General features: G+C 44.6%; 1 protein-coding gene across 1 annotated transcript; it reads right to left on the bottom strand.

The window, feature by feature from the left end:
• Positions 1 to 7,248: 7,248 nt before the first annotated feature.
• On the bottom strand, positions 7,249 to 25,910 carry LOC118218023 (phosphatidylinositol 3,4,5-trisphosphate 3-phosphatase and dual-specificity protein phosphatase PTEN-like). Its single transcript, XM_035400350.1, has 9 exons — positions 24,929 to 25,910; positions 16,817 to 16,901; positions 16,277 to 16,321; positions 16,086 to 16,129; positions 15,538 to 15,776; positions 14,799 to 14,940; positions 12,956 to 13,122; positions 10,197 to 10,418; positions 7,249 to 7,629 (listed from the first exon to the last, which is right to left on the bottom strand). Exons 1-9 carry the CDS (start codon positions 25,005 to 25,007, stop codon positions 7,486 to 7,488), a joined length of 1,167 nt encoding a protein of 388 aa, XP_035256241.1. The 5' UTR covers positions 25,008 to 25,910; the 3' UTR covers positions 7,249 to 7,485.
• Positions 25,911 to 26,003: the final 93 nt, after the last annotated feature.

Raw genomic sequence — 26,003 nt, 5'->3', positions numbered from 1 at the left:
ATTGCTGTACATTGCACAGTATGTTTGATTTAATGACTTCTGAGTCCTCGGGACAGTGTTATCTACGGCTTTATTAAACCTTGATTCTCTGGTGTATTAAAACTTGAATTTCCCTGCCTATGAATCGCAGATGAATTCATCCAAGTTCATCCATGAAATTATGGTAATTAGAGAGGTGCCCTTATTAAAGTAACCCTCGTTTGAGAACAAATTCTTTTCCCCGTTATTTTATACTTGGACGAGTGAAGAATAGCCCGCACTGTGTGAATGTTAACTGTGAGAAATTGCTGTCGATAGCTTATGTTCTGGGTGTGTAATGGCTGGAGTACAATAACCCTCGAGGGACACTTGACAAGCCTCCGCTTCTCTCTGGAGAAGATGCCGTGTGATGCGCTACTACTGCAGTTTTTTTGTTTTGTGTAGTCAGCTGTGAAAACATGTGAGAAAACAAACCTCTCCTACCATTCAGCTCCTCACCGCAACACAACTTCTGAATTGTTAGGGTTGAGAGCGGGACTCGCAAACTGCCAAAGTTTCCTGTGGAACTCCAAACTCATCAGGCTTCGCTCTGGAACTCCTGAAACGTCAAGGCGTGCTGTACATCTCCTGTGCTGCCATGCCCCTGAGGAGAAAGGGATTTGAGTGAAAGAAGAGGAGAGAAAATGGAACGGAGGAGGATGACTGGTGTGGGAGGGATACAAGCTGATAAAAAGAGTAGTTTCTGTAGCGCTGAAACTTTCACATTCACTCTAAACACACAGGCATGCATACACATACACACATTGTCACGCCCACTCTGTGCAATCACACAGATGCACACAGATGCACACAGTCACACAATCTATCACACACCTTCACAAAAGCCACCCTTCCTCTAGTCAACATGCATGTGCACTCACACACACAAGTCCACTGGGAATACATTGCACATCTGCACAGAGACAAATACCTCTTTTAAAATTCTTGTTATAAAAATTCCCTATGCAGATTTGTGAGTGTGTGTGTGTGCGTGTGCTAGCACAGAGGGTAAAAGTTTTAATTTCATTCCAAAGAAGCTCTTGAAATTTGGGGCATGCTTTATAATGAATGAGAACCACAAACTCTTCCCACAGAAATAGATCAAAGAAAGAGTGAGCACGCAGTGTCAGAAATATAGCAGGATCACTGAGAAATTAATCCAGAGCCCTTCACGACAGAGCCGCCCAATTAAAGAGACAGCGCTCATATCTCAGTGCGTTGCATCTTTTCATTGCCTAGTGAATATGTGGAGTGCATTAACCACTGATTCTGCTCGTTTAAAAAAAAAAAAAACTTCAACCTAAAATCCATATTAATGTGACAGTAAATAGATCTGTCCACTGATAATATATTTCTCTCCACTGAAATATAAGCAGGTAGATATGGTTGTTGGATATGGGAGAAGACATCAGTGTATCGGCTAGAAATAGCTGTACAAAATGAGTAATTGTACCTTACTGAACCCGTGTTCAGCAGTTGTCTACGATCATGAAAATGCACTTTTGTACGTCGCTTTGGATAAAAGCGTCTGCCAAATGAATGTAATGTAATGTAATGTATTGTTCTTCGTTTATAAATGCAATACACTGTGATTGAACGTAATACTGTGTGACACCTTTCTGGGATAATCACTGTATCCTGTGGTGAAGGAGCAAGATAAACTCAAGCGAAAGGGTTGGTAGTTAACTTTTTAGTGGCCCCTTTCAGGAAACCAGACAAAAATTCACGATACGAGAGCAGAACACAACTGGCGATGCGCGCAATGTGAAATAATAAAAAGGAATCAGAAGGGCACAACAAAGCACTCCTGTAGCAGCCAACCAACAAAACCACTCTCCTCTTAGGGGCGGGAGCAGGGCCTTTTATGGAGTGATTTGGCAAAGGGCAACAGCTGTCCCGTCTGGTCGTGGGGCCAGCGCTGTCCATGGTCCTGCAGCACTCCTACGGCTGATACCCTGGCTGTGAGTGGGGCTGGTGCTGTCCATGGTCCTGCAGCTCTTCCTGGTTCACTGAAACACCTGAGGTGCTGAAGGGACAAACCAACAGAAGGGAGGAGGGAGGGGGGGAGGGGCAGGAGCCTATCCCAACGTGCATTGGGCGAGAGGCAGGAATACATCCTGGACAGGTCACCAATCTCTCATACCAACAGCTAATTTAGAGACTCCAGTGAGCCTAACCTAGATGTCTTTGGAGTGTGGAAGGAAACCAGAGTACCCAGAGGAAACCCACGAGAACTCCATTCGAACTCGGGACCTTACTGTGATAGTCCTACCCCACTGCACCACCACACCGCCCGCCTCTACACGTGTCCACATAATTATCCCTTACAGCCTCCCTGAGCTGCCACTGCCAAGTAGAACAGAGCACTTGGTTGGCCTACCTGGTTAGTTAAAGGGGGGGAAAAGATCATTGTTCTCTGCAGAAAAAACAAAATGATTGGTCCAAATACGTGTGTCCATGAGAGCATTTTATAGAGCTGCCATTTTGTTTTTTTTTTGTTTGCCTTGCTTTCCCGTCACTAGGGAAACCCACAACCTCAGTCACACTGAACATCAGCCCCACGTCAGATCGTGTCACAGCTCGGGCACTCAAAAAATATTCTCATTTGGTCTCCGGTTCCTTCAAGTTGAGGCCAGAGCGTAAATCACTAGAAATGAAAACGACATCGGTCATGGATTACATCCCGTTTTGGACAAAAACACAAGAGTACAGCGCTGACTAAGATCAAGACGGAGAAGGAATTCATCTGTCAGCACCACCAGCTGTCAATCTCCTCCTTCAAAGACTTTCAACCCTCCTGTGAGGGAGGGAGTAACAGTGATTTTCAACCTTTCAAGCTTCCTGGCTCCTTCCATTGTAGAAGCTTTTCAGATTATTTGCTTAGCAAGACGGGAAGCAAATGAGAAGGCATTGGCCTTGTCAATCAGTCCTGTTAGAACAGGAGGATCTCAAACGCTCAAGAATGTCTTCTGAAAGTGGGAAGTTTGAGGTCATTTTTCCAATTGATGCAATCAGAAAGAAAGCAGGCCTTTATTTTCTAATGTACCGCATGTAAACTTGAACTAAATTAGTTATGTAAGACCTGGACATATTTTTTGGATATTTGGTTTGACATGTGGTCTACCCATGCACATATTCCTTTCTAATGTCAATTTTAGATTCAGGAGCCAAAATCTAAAACTTCATAATCAAGTTTATATACTCATTTTCTGTATCATTTAAAAAGCTTGCTTATACATTATAAAACATGCAAAATGCACAAAGCAGGAAGTGAAAAGCACATCATAAGGTCACGTAAGGTAAGAAAAATGAGAATTTGAGTAATGAGCAAGAGCAGCATTCAAACTAATGAGGGCAAAATTGGCCTTTTGGGAAGAATTCCTACTTTAAAATTCAGTTTGTGTGACATGGTTTGCACTGATTTTGCTGAAAAGTAAAGTATAGCTATATGAATTATTGTACATTAATAATAAATTGAACTACAGTGAGACATTGCGGTTAAAGATCGAGGCCTATTACAAAGATTTAAAGCACAATTCCAGTGTGGCATCAATCAATAATGTGTGAGAAACTATGCAAAATACCCCCATTAAAATAAAATAAAAATAAGACCTTCTGAGGGAATTAGTAATGAATCCTTTTAGATCAAACAGATGCTTGCAATTGTATAAGACAGTCATATCTGTGACAAACTCTCGGAGCAAACTCTAGCTAATGCAGTTCCTAAGTAGATATGTCTTTCTTTGGACCAAACCATTCTAAATAATTCAAGATGCCTGAAAGCTCCTATTGCAAAGAAATTCCAAAGAAACAGGTAACAATGCTCCATTACTTCTCATGTCGTTGTCATAATTGTACTTAAACAGAATCAAAAGGTAAGTGACTAGAACCACCGAGTGAGGAGAGTCAAATGCAAACGAATAGTGGCTAGATTAAACAGAACCCCAAACATAACTTAACACTCACATTCCCTAAAGTGATTACTTAACACTGATGGGATTCCATTATCAAAGTAACTCATTTCAGTAGAGCCATTCCACACGCAATGAAAACATGTTAAGAATTTTAACAGAGACGGGAATTTCAGTTCTTGAATTTGAGCTGCGCAAATTCAACCAGTCTCCAGCTGAATTTATAAATTTCAGCACTGGACAGATTGTCCTGTTAGTAAGATACTTTCAAATGGCCACTTGGCTGCCTTTTGAAGAAAATCTATAAAGCCAAATTGGAAAAAGTGAATAAGCTCTACGCCAGGGGTGGCCAACCCAGGTCCTGGAGAGCCACAGGGTCTGCTGGTTTTAGTTTTTACTCTGCACTTAATTGATCAATTATAGCAGTTGATTACACAGTTAACTCACCTCACCTGGTTCCTTCAGTCTAAGTGGTTGCTGTATTTAAGGTGAAAACAAAAACCAGCAGACCCTGCGGCTCCCCAGGACCAGGGTTGGCCACCCCTGCTCTACGCTGTCTCTCTAATCTCTGGGGTGGATTAGTCCAAATCTCAGGGACTGCAGAGATATCGAACAAACAAACCTTCAAGCACAACCGCAAGAATGAATTTCAACCGGATTTATGTGGGTTTGGTTTGTTTTTTTAATAACACTAAGATAAAGGGTATTTGAACACACACAATAACAAAACGGACATCTGATGCGTACGAGCATTCATAACCTGTAGTTTCCACACACGGTCGGCTCTGTATCCTCAGTGCACAGCATCACACACAGGGCACCTGTCGCTCAGCACAGTAATATCCGAACAGGCTGAGATAAGGCTGTTTCACAGACAGAAAAGAATACAGAGTAAATGTATAGGCCCGTATACATTTACTCTGTATTAAAGGCCCGTTTTAGCAAGGCCCATTTTAAGCCCGTTTTAGCTAGAGCTCCGTTCCCACAGCCATACGAGCTCTGAACAAGCAACCTCCGCTCAAGTGACAGGAAACCCAGTCTGGGGTGTGTAGAACGTTAAGTCATGCCTTTGTCTCCGTTGTGTGACCCCCTGTAAGTAAGTATTCTTTAAATCCTGTATTTTGTATAATTCTGTATTTTTTCCCCTGTACGTCTTACCTGTTGTGCTACGTAAGCACCTACTGTGAAAAATAATTTCCTCCTTGAGGACGAAATAAACGATCTATCTATAGTCTAGGTATAACCAACCCCCAAAAGCCGGGAAGGTGGAGACGTGGGGCTCCAACACAAACGCCAAGTCAAGCCGCTGATTTTTAGCGTGCTTACGCCCCCTTGTTCCACTCTCCGGCGTGACTAATGTTATTTTGACAGGGGTCCACGGTTACCTTTTCCTTCTCTCTCAAACTGTAAACAAGAGGCACGTTTTTTTGCGGTAACCACAGGCACCGTAGCGGCATATTGGACAAATCGGCAAGAAGCCAGCGAGGCGAGAGGAAGTGGGGCTCTGGCGCCTTCCTGAAGCTTTAAAGCGGAGGACCCGCTCCGACCCTGCCTGATGGTCCTCTTCTCACCTGTGTCACGGTTACGGGACTGCAGAAGGTTCCACAACCCAAGCCCCCCCCCCCCCACCCCGTTTCCAGGCCAATGCCCAGTACACACACCGCCACCCTTAAAAAGGACTTTCAAATAAAAACTTACCACCGACATCCAACATCAATTCCATTTCACTTCAGCCAGTCCGGGAAATGAATGAGAATTCAGTTCATTCATTGCAAAAAAAAAAGTGGCCAAGATTTCCCCCCCCCGAAATTAATTAAATGAATTCTCGTTAATTTCCTGGATTGAAATGGATCCGACCCACAACTCCAGGGCTCCTGCCATCTGCTAATCACATAAGCAGTGGTGGCAGGGGTAAGTATCCTCAACTTCAAGGGTAAAGCACAGGCCCCCTTATCCTCGAATAACATCACCCCCCCCCCCCAAAAAAAAAAAAAAAACCAAAACTGGGGAAACAGGAAGAAGACCTTAATCTTAATCTTAATTTTGCCATGATTTCAATGATGTAGCAGAGTGCAAGCCAGCCCTTTTTAATCACTAGAATCCCATTTTGAACAAAGGTATGAACTGCGTTAGCCATGGAACGTTAGCGCCATGCCCCACCCCGTTCTATATGGCGAAGCCCAGTACAGTAAGGGACGGAGTTACTGGACTTTACTCCGGAGACCACGCTGCAGACAGCAGAACCATTCAACAGCAGCGTGGGATCATCACAACCGCTCACGTCTGCAAAGGAAACGCACAGAGGTATTCCTGCTTGCAGAGGTACTCCAGAAATGAAACACTGATAGATGGGTACTGGAAAGGACTTGTAGCTTAATGAAGAGGTGTTCATAATAATAATAATAATAATATCCTTGCATTTATATAGCACCTTTCCGACTGCTTTACAGTCAGGGGGAAGCCACCTCACCCACCACCAATGTGTAGCACCCACAGTGAACAGCCTCGTCTGAAACTGCCGGACGTAGACGACACTTCACATCCACACAACTCACTGAAATGTTTCACGCAGTCAGTCGGTCTGCCCTGAACACAACGTGGGTTTCAAAGGACAGGAGAAGCCTCCTTTAGAAAAACACTGTGCACCATTTATTAAACATGGACATTGAAATGGCCAGCATCATGCACACGGCTCGGCTGTCTAAATGTAGTGTTAACATTACTGCAACACCCTTTTCCCTGCGGTTTCCTCTTATATTTTTTTATTATCTTTGAATAAAAAACAAAAAAAAAAAACAAAAACAAAAAATAAAAAAAAACATTGACAATTACATAGGACGCTGTTTTCTGCATATTTTCAACAGAATACACAGTGAAGGAATGGCAAATGCTCAGATGTCAAAGTCTATTCATAATAAACAGGACTGCGCAGCCCTGGCATGCAGTTCCCACTGCGCAGACGCCAGGTCATGTGACACAGCCCGCGAGAACAGCACGAGAAGCATTCACAGTAGGGACGGGGGAGGGGAAAGAGGGGGCGGGGCTGGGCACTGGTGGAGAAGGGGAGGGGCTTTGGAGCAGGTGGACAGGAAGCTGAGGAGGAAGAGGAGGAAGATACAGAAAAACAGACGAAAGCACTGGCCTTGGTTTACACAGGAGATGGAGCAGCGTGTTTATCTCTCACCAAGCCTCTCCTGCACCTCCCCACCCATCCCATCTCCTGATTGCTTTACTCTTTTATCCATTGTCTTTTTGACACAGACGGGTATATACATAACAGCTATGGAACCTCTTTCCACTGGGCAACACTGTCAACACCTGGTGGATGTACAGGGGGAAAACAAAGAAAGATTGGTCAGGAGAACTCTAGCTAGAATCGGTGGCATTAAACATGATGCAAATGTTCTATTGCCGTTTGGGGGGAAAAAAGGTCTTTCTTTAAGTTCATAATATTCAAGTTTTGTCCTCTTGTTTGTTTTTTTTTTTTTTGTTTAGATTTCCTCTGGTGCAATTTCAGTTTTTTGTAATCTGTACGCGTTGCTCTTCGTCGAAAAGGTCAGTTCTCGGCGTCCGAGTCCGTCGTGTCCGAATATCGGTAATGATCCGGCTCGTTGTCGCTCACGTCCGGGGTGATGGAGGCCGAGGTGCTGGCGTCCGAGTTGGACAGCTCCTCCACCGTTTTCGTGAAGAACAGCTTAACCTGACGGGACAGAAGGGCAGATTGTAGAAGCGTAGAGAACAGCAGCGCGAACAGCAGGTCAAACTCACAACGGCACGTCTTACTCCAGTGTTCCTGTCAGGGGTCACACTGGGCCAGTGTGGCAGGCTATGTCAGGGGTCACACTGGGCCAGTGTGGCAGGCTATGTCAGGGGTCACACTGGGCCAGTGTGGCAGGCTATGTCAGGGGTCACACTGGGCCAGTGTGGCAGGCTATGTCAGGGGTCACACTGGGCCAGTGTGGCAGGCTATGTCAGGGGTCACACTGGGCCAGTGTGGCAGGCTATGTCAGGGGTCACACTGGGCCAGTGTGGCAGGCTATGTCAGGGGTCACACTGGGCCAGTGTGGCAGGCTATGTCAGGGGTCACACTAGGCCAGTGTGGCAGGCTATGTCAGGGGTCACACTAGGCCAGTGTGGCAGGCTATGTCAGGGGTTACACTGGGCCAGTGTGGCAGGCTATGTCAGGGGTCACACTGGGCCAGTGTGGCAGGCTATGTCAGGGGTCACACTGGGCCAGTGTGGCAGGCTATGTCAGGGGTCACACTGGGCCAGTGTGGCAGGCTATGTCAGGGGTCACACTGGGCCAGTGTGGCAGGCTATGTCAGGGGTCACACTAGGCCAGTGTGGCAGGCTATGTCAGGGGTTACACTAGGCCAGTGTGGCAGGCTATGTCAGGGGTCACACTGGGCCAGTGTGGCAGGCTATGTCAGGGGTCACACTGGGCCAGTGTGGCAGGCTATGTCAGGGGTCACACTGGGCCAGTGTGGCAGGCTATGTCAGGGGTCACACTGGGCCAGTGTGGCAGGCTATGTCAGGGGTCACACTGGGCCAGTGTGGCAGGCTATGTCAGGGGTCACACTAGGCCAGTGTGGCAGGCTATGTCAGGGGTCACACTAGGCCAGTGTGGCAGGCTATGTCAGGGGTTACACTGGGCCAGTGTGGCAGGCTATGTCAGGGGTCACACTGGGCCAGTGTGGCAGGCTATGTCAGGGGTCACACTGGGCCAGTGTGGCAGGCTATGTCAGGGGTCACACTGGGCCAGTGTGGCAGGCTATGTCAGGGGTCACACTGGGCCAGTGTGGCAGGCTATGTCAGGGGTCACACTAGGCCAGTGTGGCAGGCTATGTCAGGGGTTACACTAGGCCAGTGTGGCAGGCTATGTCAGGGGTCACACTGGGCCAGTGTGGCAGGCTATGTCAGGGGTCACACTGGGCCAGTGTGGCAGGCTATGTCAGGGGTCACACTGGGCCAGTGTGGCAGGCTATGTCAGGGGTCACACTGGGCCAGTGTGGCAGGCTATGTCAGGGGTCACACTGGGCCAGTGTGGCAGGCTATGTCAGGGGTCACACTGGGCCAGTGTGGCAGGCTATGTCAGGGGTCACACTGGGCCAGTGTGGCAGGCTATGTCAGGGGTCACACTGGGCCAGTGTGGCAGGGTATGCTAGTCTAAATGTGAAGCACACACGCCAGTTAGAAAGTAATTTACTATGTCGAGCGTAAGAAAATGTAATGACTTCATACACTTCTCATTAATCTCAAAAGGAGGAGTGGTCTGTACATTACATTACAGGCATTTAGCAGACTCTTATTCAGAGCAACTAAGACTTTTTTGTTTAGCATTTATACAGCTGGATATATACTGAAGCATTGCAGGATAAGTACCTAGCTCAGGGGTACAACGGCAGTGTCCTACTGGGGAATCGAACCTGCGACCTTTAGGTTACAAGACATTATACTACACTGCCGCCTGTACAGGAGGGAATCCAGATTCTTTTCTGAACGACGCAGCAAAAGTCTGGACTGGCAAAGAAATTCTGAAACGTGCATTCTGTTAACACTAATATAATGGCTCCATGTGACTGTTTTGGCCTCTGCAGTTATCTGCTAATCTCAGTTTTAAAAGCCACCTACCGCTGAGTGCAAATAACTTTTGAAAAATAAAACGACACTCTTCATCAGTGGTAACCAACCCTGTTCCCAGAGCTCTACCATCCTGCAGGTTTTTTTCATTTATAATTTGGCACACCTGACTCCACTAATTATCAGATCTCTAGCTGTTGAATGAGGTGGCCTATGTTAGGGTTGCAGTGAAAACCTACAGGATGGTAGATCTCCAGGAACAGGGTTGCTCAGCCCTGCTCTAGCTGTTTAATAAGATGTGGCTTTGTTAGGGTTGGAGTGAAAAACCTACAGGATGGTAGATCTCCAGGAAGAACTGGTTACCACTACTCTACATACTGATACTACAACTGAAGAGCCTTTGAGCAATGCAGAGTGCAAGTGCAGAACTACTGCTGCAATACTCCTTTACAAGGCAGGGGGCGCTGATGCCCAAGATTAATAACCCAGATTTGGATTTTGTGCATAACTGCCAAACAAACAGTATGTGTGTCCACAGCGAGTCTGCACCGTGACACCAAAACAAAGCAGACGACCAAGAGTCAGGGGACAAAGGCTTGTGACCAAGCCCGCCGCTTTGGCGAGGTGAACGCGGAGTAAGATTTAAAATGGCGCCCGCGTCCCAGCCCCTCGGGACGGCAGACCCACCTTGAAGTTTGGGGAGAAGTATCTGTTGGCTTTGTCCTTGTTCGCTTTGTCCAGGTCGTTCTTGGTGAGCGACAGGACGAGGTAATCCCTGTCGTCCGCTCGCTCGGGGGGAGGAAGCAGCCCCTCCATCTCCCTCAGCAAGCTCCCGTTCTCCATCCTCTCAAAGTTCTCCTCAGGCCCAGGGATAAAGAAGGTGTTCACCCAGAAGTGGAACATCTTATCCTGACAGAAAAAAATTAACGAGGTGATCTTCGGGAAAAGTTACACCATCACACAATCACAGGAAAAAACAAAAAAATAAAACACTATATTGCCAATACTAAAGTCCTAGTGTTTTACATATTACATGAGTGCATTTCCATAAATATTTGTTGATTACGTTACTCTTCATCTCTTAAAATGCTATGATTGACATGAGTGACTGGACAGGTTGAAGATGACTCAGCATTCCAAATTGGGAGGAGAAGTTTTTTTTCCCTTTTGTGAAATAGAGGGAAGCAAACAGGTTTGTGAAATACAATAATCAAGTGAAAGCACAAATACTTCCAAAAAAAATTAAAAAATAAAAACTTTAACACACAAACCAAAAATATTTTTTTTTGACGGTCTTGGTAGAGGCAGGACAAGTGAGATCACAGAACCACTACTTCATAGAAACTACAGGCGCTCTTATTTCAGTTTCATACTCAGGACTTTTCAAAATGAAATAAAATGGTTTGATCTCAAGTTGAACTCAAGAAACCCAAACAGCTCACAGAAAGGAAAGGGGAGCATACAGTGGAGTCAGCCGTTGTAGCCGAGCCTTACACTGATGTGCGGTTAATTGACACCATTACTCCTGAAATAAACACGCTAGCCATACATTCTCAGCGACATTTCTGAAGCATCACAAAATAGACTTGACAGTGTGGGCTGTTATATTATTTTCTGTTTGCTCACGTAATTGAACTGCATGGAAAAAGCCTGATCCAATGAAAATGTGAAAAAGTAGTGTGACCTCACACGGCATTTATGAAGCGGAATAGCACTGCTGTCGCGCGGTTTGAAATGAAATATGACCGTGTGCACTGTCGATGGACCTCCCCAACTACTGGACTCTTATTTTGACAGCGAGGGGTGATGTGACCTCCTGTAGTGGACTCCCACAATGCTCCACTACACTCCCACCTCATCTCCTGTACCAGCCCTGAGAGCAGAACCTGAGTCACTGGCACCAGAGAGGGGGGAGTCCGCTAGAGGAGCTGATGTCACCCCCTAGGTGTCAGAATAAGAGTCCATTAATGGAGGCAGGTCTGCTGCATGTTTTGGTGGATTTCGGGTAATAGCTGAAGACAGGCTCCTGCTTTTATTTTGAAAACTGCGTATTAATTAGCCATTAATGTGAGACAGAGCAGCTGAAGCAATGCGTGCAGTGTGCATAACTATTGCATACGTGCACTGGCCTTGAAGGAGAGGACTTCAACTAATGTTCTCATCTATTGTACCAAAAAAAATAAATGAATGATAAAAATACTGTTGTAAAACTTGTTGTAAAACAGCCATGGGCATTAGATGCTTAAGTGTACATTTGCATTAAAAGGAGTAGGGAATAGTATAAGTAATACGGAACTAGCACCAGAAAAAAAATCATGTGCTGCAGTGACTTCTGAACCTGGGGGGGGGGGGGGGAGGGTGTCAAGAAGATTGAAGAGCATAATTAGCAAACTTTAATTAGAATGAATGAGGAAGCAGCCAAGTTAAAGACTGATCTAAATGAGAAGAACTCGATTTAATTTTGGATGTCGATCTAAATGCAGCATGCACAAACAACTGAGCGCAGGTGCTGCTAAAATTCACTCACAACAGACAGAGTTTGGGAATTTCAAGAATCGCTGTTCTCCTGGACCAAGTCCGACAAGGGTCCAGGAGAACGAGGAACGATTTTGTAATGAGTGCCAGCAAAATACATTCAGAATTTGCAGATTGGCAGAATTCATTTCAAGCCATTTGGGAAAGCAGCACTAAAAATGCACAGCTGTGCGAAGAATCATGGTTTCACTTGGCAGAGTGTAGGTTGGTTGATAGATCGGTTCTACTTGGAAAAAAGACAGCAGTTTGGTGAGCAAGGACTACATAATCTGCTCCTGCAGGAAATAGCTAGAAGACTGGGTAATATTTAATTATTATTATTCACCTATTAAAATCTATTGTTATTATGCAGATTTTCCACTGGCCAGCTCAATGCCACATCCATGTCCACCCCGTGTGTTAAATATTTTAAACGGGTAAAACAAATCAGCGGTTAGGGTTTTGTGTCAACGCAAAAAAAGGGCCAGGCATAGCTGCTCCGCCTGCACATCGACAAACTGCAGTTACCGTTCCACCCAATAACGCTGGCGAGGCTGTATCGGTGTAATTTCATTGGCTCTTGCAGTCACCATTTAGTGGCAGTGCAAAATATGCAGGATTCACATTTTTGGAAGGGTAAGAGGACTCCTACCGACCAGCCATATTATGATGCCAGCTTCTACCGGCAGAACAGTGCATGAGCTTCCTTCAACTGACTCCCACCCCCTGATCACATGACCAGATCACACTGCCACAGCATTTGCTTATAAATGAATAAATACACTTTCTGGATAAATAATTTATCCAAACAATGGAATCTTTGTAATGTAATATATTTTTTAATGTGCCAACCAAAATAAACCAAATGAAAGAAATTAAAATCAAAAAGGTAAATTTCATCAGAATTTCATGCATTTATTTTTTTAAAGTACCTTTTTCATCATTTTGTTTTGCTTGTGAAAGAACTCCACTTTGATGTCCCCGCACACGGGCAGGGGCTGCGGGAACTCGAAGAAGAGGTACTTGTCTTCGCGCCGGGTGTACATGGGGTTGGAGGTGTGGATCTTCACCTTCAGCTGGTACACCACAAACTGCGGATCTGCGCGGGAACAAGAGCGGCCGTTTCGTGACACAGGAAGTAGACTCAAATCTTTTTTCTTTCTTTTTTTTTTTACAGTTTGATTTTTTTTAAACCTGTCCTTTCCATTTGTAAAAAGAACAGAAGAGGAAGTGAGAGAAAAAAAAAGAGAGCAGAATGCGAGAAGTGTAGCGAGACCACAAACCGCCAACAGACAAATCAAGTACAGGCTGCCAGCTGCGCCATCCCTTACACTGAAATACAGCACAGCGCACTAAAATACAGCACACTGAAATACAGCACATCACTACAGCACAGCACACTAAAATACAACACAGCGCACTAAAATACAGCACATCACTACAGCATAGTACACTGAAATACAGCACATCACTACAGCACAGCACACTAAAATACAACACAGCGCACTAAAATACAGCACATCACTACAGCACAGTACACTGAAATACAGCACATCACTACAGCACAGCACACTGAAATACAGCACAGCGCACTGAAATACAGCACATCACTACAGCACAGCACACTGAAATACAGCACAGTGCATTGAAATACAGCACAGCACACTGAAATGCAGCACAGACTGTGGACACAGCACACTGAAATGCAGCACAGACTGTGGACACAGCACAATGCTGTGTGGACTGTGGACTACACACTCCCCTGCACAGCACTGAAACCTTAAGTAAGAGGAACGAATATTAAAACGTACGAAAGGAAACTACCTTTCCTGCAGGCTGGTGTTTAAATACGGTATAACCATAACATCACGGGAGATTAAAGAGATACGAGTCCTGTCCAGCATGAGATTCAGACATATGTAGTCATCTATGAGGCATACAGACATATGGAATGTATACATTTACACACAACTCACAAAAACTAGCGAGATATTTAGGTCCGATGACATCAACATACACGTTGTGATCGTGCCACGCGATTCAGTTGCAAACTGCAAAATGAGGAAGAACAACTTGAGCCTGGCTTCAAATGAAAAAACCTGTGGTTCTCACAGCTCGGCCTAAAAAGAATCAAAGCCAAAAATAAAAAGAATAAATTCTTAAATTAATACTTGGTGTGCGAGTGTGTGTGTGTGTGTGACTGCAGGGTCACCCTGTGACCAGTCTCCCTGCAGAAGAAACCTACTCACACTAATGTTCCAATGCGCACACAACGCAGAAAGAGCAGCACAAACCAACAGAACTACAACAGGCAAGCTCCACCTCTGAAAACAGATCAACAAGCACAACGCACAGCGTGTGGAAGTGAAAATGGAAAACTCACAACAGGGCCCCAGGGAGATCAGATGGTTGTGCACAGAAAAGTACAGTAAGAGTCAGACGTAGGAGCCACCCTTACACAAGACACAGAGCTCACTCATAAACTGACTGGCTTCTCAGCCAGTCAGCCCGGCACTCCGGGAAAACCCGAATCGGCAAGAAGGAAAGCAGAGAACCAGAAAAGGACAGCACAGTGAGGCCCACGAGAAGGCGGATGGGAAATTCAACAGAAACGTTAGCGTTAGCTTCAGCCTCGCCAGAGAGGGACTGAGCGCGTGCGGCAGACCGGCAGCCGAGCTTCGCGGCACAGAGGAATGGGTCGGCTGCGTGACCCAGCGAAAAGCTGCGAGCACCGCGTAGAGCAGCGGGGGGGGGGGGGGGGGGGCTGGCACTCACTGCACGTCCCGCCGCTGAACATGGGGACCGTCTCGAACATCATTTTGTGGAAAAGCAACGCCACAGGCTTGTAGTCCAGCTGGTTCTTGAGCAGGAAGCTGTAGTACAGCACGTATCGCCTCTGGCTGGGAATGGTCACGCCCTGTGGAGCAAACCCAGACACGTCATTGGATAACAGGAACCCGGTCATCCCACGCCGCAATCGACACCATTCAGATCCAAAAAGGACAAAGCACTACATGCACTGATGGTAGCGAAGTCAAGGCGGAAGGAGACATTTGAATTTAATGTTAAAAACTAAAAATAAATGCATACCACGTTGAACTTGGTTACCATGCTTTTTTTTTTTTTTCTTTGTTAATCAGCCTTACAGCAAACCATTTCCTATAAATCTGAGCCAAAGTCTACAGTATATCAGAGACAAGCAGTCTACACTATGCGCAATACAGGGATGTGGCAAAGGAACGGAAACTTTTGTAGGGAGAGCATGTTCTCGTGCTTTGTACTCATTTAAACCAATGCTCAAGTGTTAGACATAAGTTCATCCATTCTTACCTTTAAACAAAAACGACATTTTGCCCAATATGTAATGTCCTCTTAACATAAAACAAACAACCTTAATAAAAGGTATTCGATACTGGCGGACACCATCAGGTGCAACTAAACTGAACGCAAGGCGTAATATTAGCAAAGTGAGCTAGCAAAACTGAAGTTGGTTATGCAGGAGCCAGCGGCTCACCTTCTTATCCGTGGTCCTGACTTCGCCGTAGAAGTCGAGCGCGTCCTGCGCTGTGGGAAACTTCCCGCGGTGGAGCAGGTAGGCGCAGATCATGACGCCGGTCCGCCCCTTGCCCGCCTTGCAGTGGATGGCGGCCACGTGATTGGTGTCCTCGCTGAGCCAGTGATCCAGGTCTTCACAGAAGGGCTTGATCAGCTCCAGCTGCGGCGGGTTGTGGTCTTCAAACGGGAACTGTGCAACTGCCAAACACACACAACCACTGCCGTTAGACCACCTTTCACAGGAAACACGGCGGCCATTAGGGCTCCGGTGCCACAGGAAACATGGCCATTACGGCTCTGGTGCTACAGGAAACATGGCCATTATGGCTCCGGTGCCACAGGAAACACGGCCATTATGGCTCTGATGCCACAGGAAACACGGCGGCCATTACAGCTCCAGTGTCACAGGAAACATGGCCATTATGGCTCTGATGCCACAGGAAACACGGCGGCCATTACAGCTCCAGTGTCACAGGAAACACGGCCATTATGGCTCCGGTGGCTTACCTCTGCAGTTAAATTTGGCAGCGTCATAGTGTCTTTCTGCACATCTAGAACGGAAAAAGGCAGCCATCACTTCCATGTCATTCATAGACTGTGTGTGTTATAGTCAAGTGTGGAGTCAGAAGTGTACTGAAGCAATTATGCACACACTGTATTTAGGGGAATGTAAGGGGGAAAGGTAAAAGAATACTTACAGATTATATATCTTGTAATGGTTTTTATGTTTAGAATCCAGAAACCTATCAGGGAAGAAACTATTATTATTTCCCAAACACTAGACACAGCCTCAAGTTCCTGTACCTGTGACCATCTCCTAAAATCCCATTTAATTCTTCCTTTCTGAATTCTGAATCTTAGGATAAACATTTTACTTTCATTTTCTAAACACTAAAAATAAACAAAATATACAGTGCTTGCCTGAAGTATTTAATATTAGTACATTACCATTATATTGTATCATATACGGTTTGCTATCAATGTCACAACTACTCCGACTAAATCAAATAAAACGCAAATAAAGCAAAATTACTTAAATGCTGGTGATAGGCCAGTGTTCAGGACAAACACATTTTTAATAAAATAGCGTGCTTTTAAAAAGGACAAAAAAAAATCTTTAAAAATGTTTTTATAAATAAACTGAGCCGACACGGGAAGAAACTAAGACAGGAAGTGATCCTGGGAATGGCGGGATTCAGGAAAAGAACAGCTGAACGAGACGTTGGGGCAGCGCTTACCGAACGACGTCATCGATGTTATTCCTGTAGACGCCCTCCAGCCTATCGGCGGGGAAGCCCATGGCGATGATGTTAGGGTAAATATCTGAGCGCGGTCGTCAAGGAAACCTGGAAAGGTTATCTTTAAGGCTAGCTCAGTGACGGGCACACGCGTTCAACGCAGCCTTTCACTGAACCTCGCAGAAAAAAAAACCCCCCTTTGTACACAAAAGAATAAACTGCAGTAAATTAAAATAAAGACTCTCAAACCCGGTTAAGCAGGGTTCAATAACACACACATGCACGCACGCACGCACGCACACGCACACACACACAAACACGCACACACCTTTTTCAACCACCTTTCACAAAGAGTTAGGTTAGCGAAGTTCTTCACACATTTCCCCCAGTCTGAAAACAGTCACTCATTACTGCAGGAGTGCGGGTTCCTATTAGAGCTTCTGAAAGAACAGCACACGTGCACGCAGAACAGCACACGTGCACGCAGAACAGCACACGTGCACGCAGAACAGCACACGTGCACGCCCAAGGCTGCCGGTACAGCACCTCGAGTCCGTCTCTCACGCATGCAGATGCTAGCCTTGTTTTCTGAACCTTGAACCCTGAACCCTGACCCACCCACAACCACAGGTAGAGACCGTTACGAGCCACGGTCTGTGGGCACACCACGGGCCACAAACCCAGCCGAAGGGCATCTTTCCGTCTGTGGGGGCGGCGGGGGGGTATTAGAAACGATACCGAAACAGGAAGAACGACCTATTAATGACTGCTAAAGTGTACAGGTCACATGAACGGAAAGAAATGCGCTGATAGCGAGTGAAGCAAACTGAAACCCTACGACTGGGCAACAAGTAATATTCTGAAGGTTCTGCTGTAGCATCCATGCGCAGTTCCAGAATTGAGGAAGATGAGTGTGTTGCCAATCAAATCAAATGTGCACTCATAACATAATTGCATTACAGAAGCAAATTTGGTTCTCCATTTGAGAGCAGGAGATATTTCAATTTCAACTGGGACATTAAGGGGAATTTACCATGGAAATGTACCAATACCCAATACTTTTATGCAATAGCAGTCTATAACCTACCACTGACTACCAAGCAAGAACACTGCTAGAGATCAGAGATCCATCTTAGTGATACAGATTGTAAAAAATCCTCTTAGTTGCTCCAGGAACACCACATTTAGGCACTATATCATAACAATTCTAACGACTTCAACTCAGAAACATTGCTTATGATGAAGATGGAAATGATCCAGATGGACTTGCTATTAGTCATACTCAACCAAGAACTTTGTTTCAATTTTGCCAAGCTTGAAGAATTCAGACATGTCTCATATTAGGGACCTCTAAATGAAGATATTGAGAAAGGTCAGCAACATACAGCAAAATTCAGCTGATAAATTCTGACACAATTTTTATTTTTAATTTTTTTTAAGACACCAGCTCTCACAATTTCAGCCTGAGCGTGACTGTAGCCCACAGAACGATCACCTCGTTTAAGACATCTTCACATGCATAGGGGAGGGATGACCAAAAAAATCAAGTTTAAAAGCTGAAGCGTTCCAAAAGAATTTTCAGATTTTCATTTCTTACTTCATGGTCAGAGAAAGGGAAAATAAAACTTAAAAAGGACACATTTAATTTAATCTATTCCTAAGCCAAAGTCGAGCACACCGTCATCTGAGAGGGGAAGCAAGACGAAGACATGGCACTGGCAGTACGCCACCCAACAACGTCTTCCTTTTCTCCGCAGAGAGAAAGCGTCTTCTCGCAGGAGTAAGTATCTGCCTGCAGTACTCACCAGGCCGCCAACCCAACGATGACTTCAACAAAGACTTTGTCTCCACTGCCACAGGAAGTGACACTTTCTGCTATTGCCACTGCTCTCCTAAAAAATGCCATTTTTGGAAGCGTAATGTACGCAAAGGCCATCTCAAACAGTCACTTCCTTGCTGTATAAACATATGATTGGGTGTTGGTATAGGCTAGCTTAAATTTCATCAACATAGCACTGTTACAGATCGGAAAGCCAGGAAAGACTGCCTAGGGACGACAGTCGTGTCTATCCTTGTAGGCAGTGCTTTGCCAAATGAACCTTTCTAAAATCCTGAAATCTTGCATTCTCAAGCACGAGCATAGCACACTCGAGTTAAATGCTAAACTTCACTTTATACTGCCCAGCACACTTCACACCTTCACTTTCCAGGGCTTAAATATATAGGCGACATTACAACATCCAGAAAGTTTTTCCACATCTATTATTCGCACATTGCTGACCAATGCAGAGAATTTGTATGAAAAAATTTCTACAATAAAAATACAGTGTTCAAGGTTTCAAATCACAGGGATCTGAGGCACCTATGTGAGCACGATCAGGGGTGCGGCTAACCGTAGCCACGGCCGCAGGAGGTGCGCTGAGAGCGGGAGAAACCCGCAGAAGCGCTAGCCTCAGCTCTCCACAGCGGCTGGCCTTTCTGCAACCTGCTGAATGCTGTTTATGAGCCTCGGGCCGATTGCACGGATGCAGCTAAAATGCTTCTGGTTACTGCACATGCGCTAACCTCTGTGCTAAAGGAGTACACTTCTCCCACCAGCCTCACCACCACATGCCCCCGATTGGATGAAGCCACAGCCAAAGCCAAAGCTATGGTTAGTACAGGTATGGGAGACCTCCAGGGAACTACGCTGCTGCTAGAGGTGGTGTTGGTGGAGCAGTCTTCACTCTGAATTAAAACAAACCCCAGCACAGGGGTGGGGGCTCTGTGCATGTAGGGGACGCCATCTTTAAACGAGAGGCCCCGGCTTGTCACGGTTATTAAAGATCCCGTGGCGCTTATCACCAAAGTGTGCCGGTTTCTCTATGTCCCGGCAAAAGTCTCAAACCAAGTTTAACTGGCTTGATTTTCCTCTCTGTCCACCTGAGCCAGTGTCTGACGACTGTTCATGTGCAAAATGACTGCTGGACATCACACAAGGTGAAGGTGATTGAGCTCAGTTTCCCCCCCTTTGAGATCATGTGGTTAAAAGCACAGTATAACACACTATATAATATATAACATTCTTCTTATCGTTATTACAACTTTTGGTTCCATTTTTTACTGGAAATTATTCCAGCAGGAGAAGGAAACGGCATGCCACACAAGCACCGTTCTCCATCATATCTTAAACACCAGCAATGCCATTTCTCCAAGCAGAGAGCAATCAGCCATCTTTACCTGTGCTGTAAATAAGCACACACTGAGAACCACGAAAGCACACACACAAATCTGCAGCTACTTTCTTATAGCTTGTGGGGAAGTGCGTGTTGCGTTGCTTTGCTTTTGAGAACCGAATAAAACATGCACATTATCTCACTGTTTAAGAACAGATGTGTTCAGAGTGAGCAGACAAAAACAGAGAAAGCATGAACCCCTTTCAGAGGCTGGATTTAAGGGGCCATTAAAGTAGTGAAGTTGCCATGCACTCACAACATTTAGCATTAGATGTTCAGGGTCATGTTACATAGCCATGCTGAACTGGCCTAGATACATGGACCAAAGCATACATTAAAAAGGGATTTAATGCATCGAATGATTACATTTTTCACTTGCTACGATTCATAAACAAGCCACTAACAGGGAGCCGATTTCTTTCAGAAATAGCATCATTCTGAATTTCATAGATCATGCAAACTGTTAAAAACAAATTCAACTGAAAAAAAAAAAAAAAAAAACTGTCAAAATAATCTTGAAGGTCAAGTAAAGGTGCCAAACCACTGTGACGCTAAATGAATTTCACACCTTGCTATGTAGCCAAATGATTCATTGAGAGGTCACAGACTACAACTGAATGTCAAAGGAGAAAGGGCTCTTTGTTTCTACAGTTTGAAAAACGTCAAAGCACAGAAAGTCTGAAAACGTAGTCATATAACTGTACTAATATTCAGTAGCCACAGCACTGTCAGCGAGATGCTAAGAGAAACAATGATGGAACTGAGAGAATCATACAGTTATATGACTACAGCTATGGCATACAACAGCAATGTATGTGCCTTAAACTTCACTTCCCTGTTTTTGAACTACTGCTACTCGAGTCTCAAATGCTACTGTGAGCATGTTCTACCAGCTTGATAGCAGTACAACGCTGCACAATCAACTAAGCAAGGCAAATACGGGCACAAACAAACCAACTGACAAAACGTTTAACATTTTTGCAACAAAACATTTACAATAGCTTTGCTGTTATTGATACAGCTGAAGTACACCGGTACGCAAAGCATCAGCACAAATCAGCAATTTATCAAATTATTTTTAAAAAATGTAAAAAAATAAAATAAAATAAAATAAATAAATAAAAACCCATCCTGGCACCAGGATGTGCTAGCCTGTCCATCCGGGCACTGCACAGTGCACGGTAAACAGACAAGAATGTGGCACAGATTGAAGCTGGTACTGGTGCTGTTGTGCCCGATCTAATTGGACGCCAACCTCTTCAGACGCACGATTGGCCGGAAGCACGATGGGCCAGACACACAGCGAAATTCACATTTACGGACACTGAGGCCTACTCTAAAGCGTTCCCTATTGGCATCACACTTCAGTCCTTTTATGGGCAGAACTGTATGTTCGCTGAACTCACCAGATGCTGCCAAAATAAACTCAAATAAAATACAAAATGGAAACCATATAATCCACAAGGGTCCGAAGCTTTGGGAACGTTTTAATGCTATGGGTAAGGGTTTTACACATACGAGAGCAAAACTATCGCCCCATTCCAAAATATAGGCTAAAATTAGACAAAGATTACAAGATTATATCCCACAGTGGCATGAGAAAAACACAAAAAAATCTAAGTAAATGACAATTATAAACATTACTGGGACGAAAACCATGTTGAGATAAATCCAACCCAGCCTCTTTTTGAAAACCCTGCTATTGCAATGCTGTAGCTCAACACAGACCCACCAACAGGACGGCACTATTTTAAGGCCAATTCTGAGAACCCTCATGGAGCATTACATAACTGCTTTACACAGCCATATTGTTTTACACAGCAGCCCAAAGGGATAAAAGACTCATTCTCATCCAGCAGCCCAGCCCGCATGCATTTAATTCAAATTAAACTGAACGCGTACAAAAACTTCCAGTGTTTCTTAGTCGAGTGGTGACAGAGGTTGAGCGGGGTGGGGGGGTGGGAGGGCGGGCGGGCGGGCGGGGGGGTTGTTTGGGGGAACCCAATATTGTGACTCCATCAGACCTCATGTTATGCCTGTGAAATTAAAAAAAAAAAAAAAAAATCACAGCTTTTAAATCTGTAATGGCTTTAGATCTAGTAGTTTGATATGGCTGATAGCAGACTACAGTAGCTGGCTCTCATTCATTTTTACAGCTACTGTCTAAATTCAGCTGGAATACATCTGGGCCCACTTCTCAGTGATTACGGTACTTAACTGCTTACCAGCGTAAACGTGGACAATACGGGGAAAAATTAAACCAAATCATAATTACCATTATGCATCCTGTTTGTCCAGGATATTCCACTGCTTCTTCAGTAAGCATGGGGACATTCCGACTTCCACTTTCCAATGAAATTGTGTGTAGGAGTTACAAACGAGCCAGATAAAGCTCAGTCGGGTTCCTGGCATTAAGCAGCTTGTCCAATCACATTCATTCTTTCATTTAAAGTGGAAATTAAGCCACAAGATAAAGATGTACACTATCCCCCTGCCATAATGTAAACAGGAAAAGCCTGAAATTTCCTTTTACTGCATGTCATTATCTAAAGGTTGAACATGGACATGTCCAATCTGTACGGATATTCATTTCAGCTCACTTCTGATGGGAAAAAACAATCCTGAAGTGAGCAGTACAAGCATTTTGTTTCTCTCAACTGGATAAAATAGGATAAAAATGATAGTATTTGTTTCTGTTGGTTATTTATGTAAAACCAGTACAAAATTATGAATTTGACCACAGATTGTTTAAGCTCATAGAATTTGAAATCCCCTTGTAACCGTGGAGACAAAGTCCAGGCAAAATCTCAACATATCTGAAATGATGAAACTCAGGAATCCAATGCATGTTCATGAATGCCTTTTTGATCGTCAGAGACTGCACCAACAAAACCATAAAAATTCAGCCGAAAGTACCAATATGTGCATTTGCAAACAAGCATGCAGACAGATCTAATTACTTTCCACCACATCTAGACTAACTGCAGTTTAACAAGGTGAACTGGCAAATTGTCTTTTGATGCATGTCCGCGCGACAGAGGTTTGTCACATAGCACAGTGTCAACTGAGCGCTACCAAGTACAAGTACTTAAATACATACTCTGCACGTGCACGGTGCGTTTAAATGTACATGCACACACTTCAGCGACATGAATGGACACGTCATGTAACCTATTGATCAACAGCATCTTTCCCCCCATCGGCTAGGTCAGCCTTGCGCTATCCTAACACCACTTTGAGAAGCCTTCCCAATTACTATATTATTCATATGCGAGGAAGACACTCATCAAGGACTTTGTGAGACCTTCCATTTCACATATTATCCATTTACGGAGGTATATATTGGCTCCAGATTAGGTTAAGTGCCCTACTCAAGGGCACATGAGTAGAACTAGCCAATCAAAAACCTGCAGGTCACAAAACAGTGCCTTACTGACCATGCCACACCAAGCGAATTACTACAATAAGGCTTGCCCACAAGGTGGCCTTTCACAAACCTAGCTTCTTTCGAAGGTACCTACGGCACAAAAGCAAACTGCATGTTTACACCAGGCAATCTTTCAAAAGGCACTAGAAAACACATCAGGTAAAATACTGTGAACCAAATATTCAAACTGATAACTTATCAATATTTACCAAAGATTTACCAAATCCAAATTCCAATGGGAATTACCAGAACGAATTCAACAGTATACATGCAACTGAAACAAACCATTAGCTAGCCAGTACTTTCAGGAAACGATAGTGGGAAACATTTCGACAGTCCTCACATTAACTCCATCCACTAATTACTGAACAAGCTGAGCATGAACGGACACATTACAAGTGCAGGTCAAGTCTTGAAACAGCTTGCCTTTCGTTAACGCTACAAAATTTGAATTAGGCAGCCAACAGCTAGCTACATGTCGAACAATAATACATTGAAAACGAGCTAGCATGCTTTAACTGCAGCTATATCCGTTCTGTATGCAACTGTAATGGAATTAAAGCTGTATTGGCCAAAACTGGCTTGAAGACAACATATTTTTGTTTTATTGGACCATTGCCTACAGGCAGACGCCTATTTTTGTGCACTATTCTCCACCTCGGTCAGCCCATTGTTTCTTAGCTAGCTGATCGAGCTAGCAAAGTTAAAGAAAATCAAAATATTGTGCAGTTAAGGTGAATAACAGCATTGCTAGCAAGCTAGAATATTTTGGACCGTTATAAAAACATCAATGATTTTACCAGGTAACGGTGGGTAGGTTAACGTTACCTAGGAGGTTTATGGCATGATGGCACTGTGACCGTGCGTTAACTAGCCATCCTAACTGTGTTAGCTGGCGACTCGTTTTCTGACTTGCCACTAGCTGCTGATGCAATGGCTCTTTGTGTAGCGCTGCACTGACTGTGAACCCATTACCTAGCCACCTAGCTAACATTAGCTGGGTAACGGTTAGCTAACCCACCTTGCTGACATTTTTTTAATCTATAGCCCAGTACCTTGGCTATCAGGACCTGGACTGAACAACGCGGTGAATTTAGGCAACTTAGATAACGGATCCCATCTTCCGTAAAACATCGCTTAGACCACAAAGAGTTATCTTGCATTTCCTGTCGTGGCTAGCTATAACACTCAGTGCATCAACTATCGACAGCTAGCCATCGTACATTTCCCCCAAAGAAGTAAACTTGCTAGCACTAGCGTTAAAGGAAGGATGCTAGCTAGCAGTGCTGACTTATCACAGACGGACAGCAATAGCTCGCTAACTAGCTAACGACTAGCAAGTCAGTCAACGGTTGCAGTGCCAGTTACTTGGCCATCTAGCACCAGGTACCGCGGCGTAACAAACGTAACAGTTGGCAAGCTAGATCCTTACCATTGGAAACCAAGATATTTTGAGAAGTAAGAGGATACAGGTCAAGTCCAAATCGAACCCATCTTCCTGGTATCTCCTTTTGTTTCGGCTGACCATTTCCTTTATAATCCCAGCCATGTCGTGACAGTAGTCTTTGAGGTTTGAAAAAAAAAAAATATATATATATCGTAATGTTATTGTTGCTTTTGTTTAAGATGCCTCAGTCCCCCTTTCGCTCTCTTGATTTCGCAGCACCTTCGGTGTAACAAGCTAGCTAGGTAGCTGTCGGTGCGAGCTGAATTAGAATGGCTTCTGCTGGATCATAAAGGAGGGCCGCAGTCTGCTCCTCCACAGGCCCTGCTGCCCCGATCCAGGAATTTGATTTGCAATCCCCCAAATAAAAAAAGCATACAATTTTCCACCTCCCGAAATTCAATGCATCAGTCGCGACCAATGTCTCTGAATCTTCTGCAGCCGTCGTTTTTAAGTCGATAAAGCGGAGAGAACCCTCTCCTGCTCTTCTAACCCAGAAAATTGACACTCACACATACGCGACACACTCGAACACACACACGTAGCTAGCTAGCTAGCTAGGCAGCTAGCTAGCTTGCTACACTAATATCTTTAAAAATCCAAGCCCTTTAGTCGGACATTCTCGGTTGTAAAAATACCAAATACAAAAACAATTTGACAGCCTCCACCTCAAAATGTAGAATTTATGTAAGAATACCATAACAAAATCTTTAAAATATTTTCCCACAAATTAGTCCGGTACATCTCCTCCTTTCCTCGAACATCTCTAGCTGAACTCTAAAACTTCCATCATGGCTTCCAACAGAGAGGGAAAAAAAGACAAACTAGGCTTATACTGTACTGCATATCCTACCGCCATACATACATAGTTCCACAATAGTTACATCCTTGTAGTACAAACTTAAGTCTCTTAATTATAAAACAAAGGCATTTCGTTAGGCAACATAAACTATGTTGAAATACAGTCAATGTAACAGTAAAAAAAGATAATGCTTAAATTCATGTCGTGGTGGCGCCGTTACTGAGGTCGGAAGGATACTAGCCGACCACAAGGAACTAGTTTTCTGTGGTAAGGTACCGTGGGTCACGTGTTACATTAAT

Source organism: Anguilla anguilla, chromosome 18, assembly GCF_013347855.1.
Source record: "Anguilla anguilla isolate fAngAng1 chromosome 18, fAngAng1.pri, whole genome shotgun sequence".
NCBI classification, from domain to species: domain Eukaryota; kingdom Metazoa; phylum Chordata; class Actinopteri; order Anguilliformes; family Anguillidae; genus Anguilla; species Anguilla anguilla.
Note: the sequence above shows the minus strand (reverse complement) of the source record. Positions and strands in the feature narration are given on the sequence as shown.

Bases quoted from the DNA above. Each gene is read 5' to 3' on its own strand.
- LOC118218023 (XM_035400350.1), bottom strand. From the start codon at position 25,007: ATGGCTGGGATTATAAAGGAAATGGTCAGCCGAAACAAAAGGAGATAC. The intron at 13,123-14,798 runs GTGAGTGCCAGC...GTTCCCGCGCAG, and splicing joins GTTCAGCGGCGGGACGTGCA to ATCCGCAGTTTGTGGTGTAC. The intron at 10,419-12,955 runs GTACTTTAAAAA...TTTTTCTGTCAG, and splicing joins AAAACAAAATGATGAAAAAG to GATAAGATGTTCCACTTCTG.